This window comes from Fragaria vesca, linkage group LG1 (assembly GCF_000184155.1).
Source record: "Fragaria vesca subsp. vesca linkage group LG1, FraVesHawaii_1.0, whole genome shotgun sequence".
In the NCBI taxonomy this organism is placed as follows: domain Eukaryota; kingdom Viridiplantae; phylum Streptophyta; class Magnoliopsida; order Rosales; family Rosaceae; genus Fragaria; species Fragaria vesca.
The window spans coordinates 12,353,785-12,363,781 of NC_020491.1; the positions used below are offsets into that span (position 1 = coordinate 12,353,785).

Genomic DNA, 9,997 nt, shown 5'->3' on the forward strand with positions numbered 1-9,997 from the left:
ATTATTATTCTAGATTTGATCTTGTATTTGTTTTCAAGTAGAAGTAGATTTGATATTATTATGATAATATGTGACAAATCATTATTACATTACGATAATATGTGACAAATCCATATTTGTTCTAACAATTAGGGGTTATTGATTTGATTTTCATACATATCTTGCCTATGATTTTTGTTAAAAAGAGAGAGGTTGGGGTTAAACCTTATGATTTTTGTTAAAAGAGAGGATACATATATAGTGAATTCCAAATTTTGACACCAAAAACAAACATGGGCGCATGTAAAGCACCCATTCCCAATCTTCTCCTCACCTCTTCTTCTTCTTCTTCTTCTTCTTCTTCTTCCTCCTCAACCCAACCATCAACCCTAAAAGCCCTTCTTCCCATTTCCAGAACCCCATTACTGACCAGGCGCTTGGTCCTCCTGTCTCTCCCTCTAGCCACTTTTCTGCTTCCAAGCAACAGCAGCGCTGCTGATGCAATCGATTCCACTTCTTCTGCTGTCACAAGTTTCAACCCAATCAGTGATACGGAGAGGGATGCTAGTGCTGCCATTTCGAGGAGAATATCTGAAGCATTGGAGTTGTTGGAGAAAGGGAGGGAGTTTCAGGCCACCGGTGACTTTGACAAAGCTCTTCTCAGCTTTACTCAGGTACTCACTTTCTCTTTTGAATATTGCCTTGTTAGCGGTGATCTATAATTGAATAAAATTCACCATGCATAAAGTGATCAAAAGCAAATTTGGGTGTATGTGAATATAGGGAGAGTTAATCAAAATCCCATGAAGGGATATCCTAATGTTATGGGGGATTCTTAGAGTGAAAGTTAGAAATGGAAAGAAAATACTTGTCAAAAGGCTGGGAATATGGCTCCAAAAGATGATCTTTCCAAGATTGTATTGCTTGTCAAGATACTTGCAATGGGTTGGGCTTCAGGGGTTAGAAGGAATTTGTTTGACAACAGATGGAGCAGTTAATGTCATTGTTAGGGGTTATGGAGAATATTATCAGATTTTGTGGTAAGCATGTTGCAAATCCTATTTGAGGTTTCCACGTAAAGATATTTCTATCCAAACTTTGAGCCAAGCAGCTTTGATTTGGAAAGCTGAAGTTCCAGCCCATGTCAAAGATTTAGGATAGCCTTGCTAAAAGACTTGTGACTCGGTCCAAATAAAATGTCTATGATAAATTTAATCTCGTTTAATTTGTAGATGATGGTTGTTTTGATGATTAATCTTTTTGAGAATTTATGTACATCTACACACTATGTAAACTAATCCACTTCTTGAAGTTTATGTATTTTGAACTTGTTACGTCCTACGATCGTTGCTTGCTTTTGTGTGATAGGCAGTTAGTTGAGGGGTTGAGGGTAGGGAGAGAAGGGGTAAAAGTTTCTCAACTTCAAGTTGCAGATGATACAGTCTTCTTTGTTTCTGGAGATGAAACAAAATGGCAGAATTTACTAGAAGTTATGGATTGCAGAATTTGCTAGAAATTTTGGACTGCTTTAGTGCAGTGTTTGGTTGAAAAATTAAAAACCAAAGTGAATCAATACAAAGGTTAGAAACTGGTATAGCTGACATCAGTGGCGGAGCCAAAAAATTGAGTTTACTGGGGCACAAGAAAAAAATTATAGTATCAAAACTAAAAGATTATTATAGTAATATTATTCTATTAGAACGATAATTGACTAACTGTCGAGAGATTTCCAGGTATGACATGGAGAAATTAAACGAACTACAACTCATAGCATATAGTACAATCTATTCCAAAAGTACTAAGGTCTCTCAAAGTATATGTTAAAGTTTATTTAGAAGGATAATTTAGTGTAAATTTAATTTAAGACTGAGAGGTGAGAACCCCTTAAATGAAAAAGAAATATATAAAACATTGAGCATCTAGGAGCTCGATCCATGGACCTGATGTCCTGATACATGCAAAAACACAAGCCAAACCACTACACTAGGTTGACAATCGGTAGTAATTGCAAGATAAATCCTACGTATTCAGTAGGGCACGGGACCCGCTGGGTCCCAACGTGCCTCCGCCGCTGGCTGACATCACAAGTAGGTTAGCCTTTGAAGTACTTGGGTCTAGGAGGTGATCATAGAGCTGCAAACTTTTGGAATCCAGTTGCGGAAAATGTTGAAAAACACTAGGATAGCTGGAAGAAAGCTTTTCTTTTGAGAGGGGATGTTGATATTGCTAAAGTTCCACCAAAAATTAAATATTTGGCTTTGGATTGCAGCCCATAAAATATTTGTGACTTGCTCCAAATAAAGAAACCAGGTGCTTTTTTATTCCTAAATTGGTGCATGTGCCAAAACATGGGTGAGTGTTCTGATCATGTTTTTATTTAGTATGAGGTAGCTCAGAAGCCCTGATCTAGTCTATTTAGTAAAGCTGAAATGGATCCTCCGTCGGGTTAGTATTCTCTGTTAGGCACCGGAATAAGGGCTGTATGAGAAGGGAAATGTGAGAAAGCTTTCTGACATTGCAGTGTTTGGATAATTTCGCTGGAGAGGAATAAGTGTATTTTTGAGGATTATAAAGGCTTGGGGCGTAAAAATTGTGGGAGAAGGTTACTGATCTTTTAGGGTATCTGTTTCTGACTCTCTGTGCCTCTTAGGTGTCTTAGCTTGTCATCCATAATTTGGAATTGGAAGGAAGCCATTAGTTAGTCATCTTCTAAGTCTATTTGTTTTGTTTTCTTCTCTCTTGTGTGGACTTCTGGGTCACAGTCTAAATTCTTTCATTTTGTTTCAATAATGTTTTCCTTCTCTTCCAAAAAGAGAAAAAAAGAGAAGGAAAGAAAAAGCTACTAGAGAAAACTTCTACAGGTTCTGTATATTCTTTTCCTTTACTCACATCACATCTAGAGCCAGAAGGTGACCTAATAAAGATCCAATGAATTGAGTAGTCTCATTTATGAAGTCCAATTCCAAATTTCAAATTTATAATGTGATTTTCATTAAGAAAGAGATCGATCATCTCTCTTTATAGATTAAATTGTTGAAAATTGGAAACTGCAACTGGGCTTTGGTGTTATGAGTTCATGGGGACGACCATTATATCCATTTGTAATTTTTATTTATTTCAAATAAGGAATCAGAAGAGAAAAATTGTGAGTAGATAAAGTTCTCAAGTGCACCTCCAAATTGCCAAAAAAAAAAAGTATGCAGCTGTAGTTCAAATATTTCTTTTTTTTTTTTTTTTTTTTTTAAGTTTTAAACAGCTTTTTATTAAAGCAAAAACCATTGTACAAGGAGTCTGCTTTAGATAGCTAAGGACAGGGGCTTAGCATCCCATCTTTTAATGCAACTCAAAGCTTAGGGCGTTGGGGCTTATATTAAAACTGCTAGCCAATTATGAATAATGGTAGAAAGAGTAAAAACCTTAGAAGTAGAAGCCCAATAGGATGCCCAGAACTTAACTACCCACACAACCAATAACAATATTTGAACTTATTTGCAGTTCAAGTATCACTACCACGTCTGACATACTTGGCCAGTGGCCATTTGTGGGCAGCTGTAAAGAAGAATAGGTTAACCTAGTATTTAACTAAATTGAGTGTTTAAACCTTGAGGCTTTTTGCCTTTTTGCATAGGGTTGCACAACAGCTGGCATGACCCTTTCAAATGTCACCTTTACCTTCTCTACTCCCCAATAAGTAATACTAGTTTTGGATGGTGCACCTAAAATGACCTTGCTGGTCTTTATTTATTCTCTCTATCTGTATTCTTCCTTATCTCTGTGTTTCTTGTTGCTTTTTGAAGTTGCAATTGGTACTATATGAAATCGACATTGTGGTTTGACAGTGATAATAAGAAGAGAATTGAGTTCAAGTCATTCTTGGTATATTTTGTGCATCATTTAAGTTTTCTACATGAGTTATAACAGGCTAAACAAAAGGGGGTGAGCTAGCATATGTAAGTCGAGTATATTATAAACATAGTGAACAGGAAAGTCCATAAAATTACTAGCCGCAAAATTTTGATCATTGTGGTTTTAGGATAACAGGGTCAATTATGTTGCCTTTTTGCATCGACCATAATACCTTCAGACCATTAACTACACATGTCAAGTCTAAATTTCTATTGTATACTTTGCACTACTGGCCCCAGAAGCTTGACCGTTTTACATTAGATAAAATGAAACAACATTTTCATTTGTCTCATTCCAGGTGATTGAGAAGTACAAGGAATTTGCATTTTCAGACTATGCAAGAGTAGGGAGAGCATTGACTTTGTATGAAGTTGGCAACAGAGATGATGCAATTGCAGAGATGGAGGATGTTTCCATATCTTTAAAGGGATATCCAGGTACTACATGGTTATTGTAATTTTTTCTGCTAGGCAGAGAAAATCCTTAACTTTTTAATGAAATCACTTTTTGTTGGGTTTTTCTGCAGAAGTGCATGCAGCTCTGGCCGCAGCGTTGTATGTAGACAAACATGCTCCACTGCTAGCAGAAAACCAGTTCACAATTGCAACTCTTCTTGATCCTCACTATACAGACCTCTCATACGTAAAAGACACAAAACATTGGCCTCCGAGTTTGGTTAGTTCATTGCAACACTTTATCACACTTTCCTAGACTTGTATAGTTGAATTGAAGTTGATGTATTCTCTTGGAAACCAAACAGCAAAGGGCGTGTTTGGTATTTATTGGTCACTTGCATATATTTATAGAAAGATAATCTTTTCGTTGTAATACCAAAGATGAATACACAGATGATGTACGGGAATGCATAAATGTTGCTTATACAAATACTGTGCTTCTACTATCTTATGTTGCCAGTCATTAATTCCTTGGAAATGGTATCGATAGATGCAAGATTTATTTAACTTTGTTATCTTAATGATTGGAGACGATATTCTGTTTTATATCCTATCATAAATTCATAACCTGAATGCCTCTTTCTGTATTAGCTTGTAGATAGTGGAGACAAGGCTAAGAATTAGCTCTCCCTTGTTAGGCACCTAAAAACTTGAAGGACTTCGTAGGAGGTGAAACGTTAGTGGGTCTTGTTTCATTACTATTGAACATATCTCACGTTATCATTTCTTTTCACCCCTAGTCTGAGTAGGCTCTCCACTGCCCATGCTGAGTTCCTGTACTGTTGCGGTATCATATGATTATATACATGAGCAAGTAAATTGCCGTTGCAAAAGTCAAAAATAGTGAAGCATGTTAAAATTCATGCACTTACTGTTTTGTTTGTCGGTACAAGTTATATAACTCACTGTTGTTGGAAACTACGTAGGATTTCATTTCCAGTGTAGGAGACATTCTACACTATAGGGTTGATATCATAAAATGACTTGGGCACTCAAAGAGTCAAGGGTCTTGAGTTGTGCTCTCATCTTAGCCTGAATGCTGCTGTAATGCCTTACCCTGTCCTCTAACTTAGGCAACTCAGTTTCTTTGAGAATGAATACTCCCCAAACTCCAAATGGTCCATAGCACACGTCTTTTGTGTATAGTTAGGCATGTTTTTGTTATTCATATTGTTGCTATAGGTGTTATTTTGGATGTGGGTTGCTGTTTTTGCTTGGTAAAAAGTCACCTCCATCATGATGTATATCTACCATTGTTAATTTAATGTTCTTTTGGAGGGAGGTGCTCCACTTTTGACTCTATGCCAAAAGTATGTACTGCTAGTTTGGTAATGCAGCATTGCCACTGCGAAGCTGCAAGAATTTTCCCCTTCTCACCTTGCTTTGCTTCGTGCCAAAACAAATACACAACCTTTGGTGGCCGAAATTGTGGACCTTTTGAGTATTATACTCGTGCCTTTCAAATGTCAAAGTCAATTCTGATGATACAATTGTTGTGCCCATGATCTTTGTTCTTCCTTTTTCAGAAAACGATTTCATCAACGATGATGTTGCACATCACCTACCTATTCACACATCCCTCTCATGCGTAGAGAGCAGTATCACTCCATTTCCAAAAAAAAAAAGAGAGCGGTATCACTCAATGCCTTCATCATTTGTCAATTCTGAAAACCAGTGATTGCTGTCTTAGTTAGATTCTTATCCATAAAGCTAAGAGATCCGTCAACTCCTCTACAATTTGTGTTCTAGCAAATGTTCTAAACCAACAAAAGAAAGCAGTCTGAGCACGTTAATGCTAGCCGCTCCGTTGAACCGGTTACTGGCCGGTTCATTCACAAGATGGCGACTAGAAATTAGAGGAAAATGTTGTTTGGACAACAATTTAAAACAAGAAATGTTGCAAGTGATCACTGCTATACAGAATTTTATTGCTGATGAGTGATGCCATTTCCAACAAGTTTAATGAAGTTGTCTACGAGTTGAGGAGAGATTAGAGAACAATTTTGTCAGTAAACTCTTGAGTGAATTTAATCGAACATAAGATTTGTAATATTGGGAATATAGGAGCGTTTAAGTTGCATCAAATCCTAGCAGAGTCAGCAAGTGTATGGTTTGAGACTTTGAGAAGATGAATAGAAAGAAGCATAAGTCAAATGAGATACAAATTGATAGTTTGGTATTTCTCCTTTTACAGAAGCCAAACATATGCAAAAATTCAATACGCAAAGACCAGTTGTAAGCTACACCATTGAGATGAATTGCTTTGAGTCCTGAGACCACTTGGTTCTAAGGAGTTTGAGCAACTTTCTTGCTTTTGCTTTGGTGCTACTGCTGCACTGGCTCTGCATGAGTAACAGTAACTGAGTCAGCACACCGACGCTAATGGCTTCCTCTCGTGCCAATACAGAATCATTGCAGACAATCAAAAGTGAGGAGACGGCACTTTCACTCCCTCGATGGTGCTCATGATCATCATCAACATCGGACCACGATACCCTGAAAACCATTTTGACAAGAGCATGAATGCCATTGCCACTTGTGCCATTATTGCTATTACTATTAAGCAATTCCTCTCTTGCACTCTCTACTCCTAAAAGCCTCTCAATTATCGCCGTTGCCAATGGCGCTAGGCTTCTTTCGTGCTTTACGGTTCTAGTAATGTATGTCACTAGTCCATTTACCATGCCATTTCTGACCAAAGACTCTATGTTCTCTTCAAAGGAAGACAATGATGATAAGGCTCTGATTGCAGCATCTGCAGCCTCCTCCTCCGAATCATTCGGGTGTAGAATTAGCTGAACCAGCTGATTCAAGATCCCCCGGTGCTTTCCAAGCACAATACACAGCCTTTTTCTTCTGCTGATGCTGCTGCTGCTGCTGCTATCTGATGCCGAAACTGCCTCTATGAGGCGGCACAAGTTGATTCTAATGAATGCAGAGCCGCAGGCCAACAAGACTTCAAACGATGACAACTTTCTCTCTTCTTTCAGCATATTTAGGGACTCTAATTCAACCCCTAGAGGCAGCAGCATCAGAACACAAGAAAGCGCAAGCTCGACAAACTTGATGCAGTAGTGCTCTTCACTGATGAGTAGTACTCTGGCTTCTGGAACTAGTCCAAAGACAAGTTCAAGTAACAAAGGCAAGTACCCCAACTGCAGGAGCAAGTAATCTGTGGACGGTGAAGATGTAATCTTTTCGAGTGCTAGAACCTTGCTCTTGAAGCCAAACTCATTAGACTTGAGTACGTGTTTGACAGAAGCTAAAGAATCAATAGTTGCTGTTTCTAGAACACAATGATCGTCAGAATGATTTGAGTTTTCAGTTTGAGTACCCATTTGCAGCCACTGAGTGATCAAATGGCGAAGAGTGTGGTTAGGAACCATGGTGATTGGATCGTCAAGCTTCTGCATTGTGACTGGACATGTCAGATTACCAGCGGCAAGCCATTTTTGAATGCTCGACCTGTCATAGGTTAGGCCTGTGCATAGAGTCACAGGATCTTTGAACAGCTCCAGACTAATTGGGCATATAAACAGCTCAGGTATGTTCATCATTTCAAATCAAACCTACTAATACAGGAAAATAAGAACAACAGGGTATTATTTACCCACAAATAACAACAGGGTATGCTCAAAATGTCGTCTTAATTTGACAGGGCTTAGAGATTGAAATGCAGAAAGCTGTAATGGGGAAAGAGTGAAGAGCTCAGTCTGATAAAGAACACAGCGAACAGAGAGACAAGCAGGGAGCTGAGACTAGTGCAGTATTAGTTGGAGGAATCAGATGAAAACACCAAGAAACAAACAGAAGAGGAAAGGATCAGTTGGTCAAGAGTCAAGACAAGGCCTTATCCTAGTGAAAGAGTTGGAGAGTGTAACCAAGATTATAGAATGATTGCCAAAATATGGTCCCTCCATGTCTCTCTCATTATGTAATTGTATTGAAGAACTCAGTCAAACTGACCCATCAAATACCAGAGGGAATTGTTAATGTTGTTGAAGTTTGAATCCAACCAATAGGACTTTGAAAGTAATAATATCATGTCAGTGATAGACACAGAGAGAAAATTGTGACATTGACATATGATCGAGGGAGTGTAAATAGTAGACTGGTCAGTGGTCACAGGGTTGAACAGTGGAATCCACCATATTTTGGTATAAAAATCAAGAATCTACCTTTTGTTAGTTAGTTAGTCAAGGTTAAAGGAAGATAATAACAATGATGCATCGAGCCATCAACTAGACAACTAGACCAAAAGAAGATTAGATACTTGGAAGAACAAGCAATTATCAGTATTATTTCATCTGTAACTAAGAAACATATTGGATTGGCCTACCGGGAACAATTCTAATAAAGACCACTAAGTTGATGATTAGTTGAGAACTTATTTTTTTTCATCTATTTTTCGATTGCATATTCACATCTCGATTGTCTAGTTTGTAGATACATATGAGTAGATCATGTCTACGAATTTTCATCTAAATTAAAAATCGTTAAGGTATTCATAAGTGTAATTTACCAATTATACTCGAACGGCTCATGTTTGACAAATTTGGATCGTCCATTAATTTGATTTAGTTTTATTCCTTAACGATAACTGATTTAGCTGAAAATTTGTAGAATTGATCTACTTATATAGACCTAAAAACTGAACAGTTGAGATGAAAAAATATGATTAAAAAGTGGGTGCAATAAACGATTAATGAGAAAGTCTTCAACCAATCATCAACTTAGTGGTCTTCATTATAACTACTCCCTTAGGCTACTATCCCCGTAGAACTTCCTCGTTTACTAATATTGTATGAGATTGTTGAATTTACTTGCTCATGAAGAAGATCCGTTGCTCATGAAGCAAGATTAAAATTAACTCGCTCCCACCAAATTGTTTGGTCAAAATGGGGATTTTTTTTTTTAATCAAGTAGAATGAATTTCATTAAAGAAACTCAGAAATTCACGAGCATTCAGGCTGGAGTAATTAAATCTAGTATACATTTTGGAGGATCATCTAGCCAAACAAACGTATGACTATCTTGATAAGCTATCGCAGCTAGACAGTGAGCACTGAGCAACATCATTACAAATTCTATAAGTTACACTGAATTTATACCTCAGCTAATTTTGTCCAAACTTGTTTTATGCCATCAATGAATTTGTACATTATTGGTGCAAGTGTATCTCTGTGTGTAGAATTCGCTCCCGTGTTTCTTTCCTTGTGCTACAGAACATCGGAAAATGTAAGTGTTTTCCTTTCCATGAAACAAATTAGACTTTTCCAATCATGTTAGCTCAAATTTCATTTCTCTAATTTATAACCAATAGCCACCTCTCACCCACCCAAAACCAATCGTGTTGGTTAATTCTCTTCATATATTCGGTTATTCATGTTTCATAGGGTTTCATGTACATCTAAATCAAACTTTAACCTCATCGAGTTTTTGAATTCTTGTTTTTGTAGTAATAACAAACCATTCACGTTTGTGATAACATGTAATGAGGATATGATGGACATGGACATGGACATAGACATTACATACAATCAAACATAATATCCAACTAAATCTAAATGGTCAAATCAACAAAGCTTGGAATACTTATGAGGAATACATACCACTTAAACTATATACGTATTAGAAATGTTCTTTGTTTTTTAATT

At 37.3% G+C, this 9,997-nt stretch overlaps 2 protein-coding genes across 2 annotated transcripts; one reads left to right on the forward strand and one right to left on the reverse strand.

Moving 5' to 3' along the window:
• The first annotated feature begins 272 nt into the window (after positions 1-272).
• Positions 273-4,786, forward strand: LOC101314134. Its single transcript, XM_004289229.1, has 3 exons — positions 273-653; positions 4,184-4,322; positions 4,412-4,786. The coding sequence occupies exons 1-3, from the start codon at positions 273-275 to the stop codon at positions 4,594-4,596; spliced, it is 705 nt and encodes a 234-aa protein (XP_004289277.1). The 3' UTR covers positions 4,597-4,786.
• Positions 4,787-6,580: 1,794 nt separating this feature from the next.
• Positions 6,581-8,192, reverse strand: LOC101314418 (U-box domain-containing protein 25-like). Its single transcript, XM_004289230.1, has one exon. It carries the CDS (start codon positions 7,895-7,897, stop codon positions 6,581-6,583), a length of 1,317 nt encoding a protein of 438 aa, XP_004289278.1. The 5' UTR covers positions 7,898-8,192.
• Between the last annotated feature and the right edge of the window lie 1,805 nt (positions 8,193-9,997).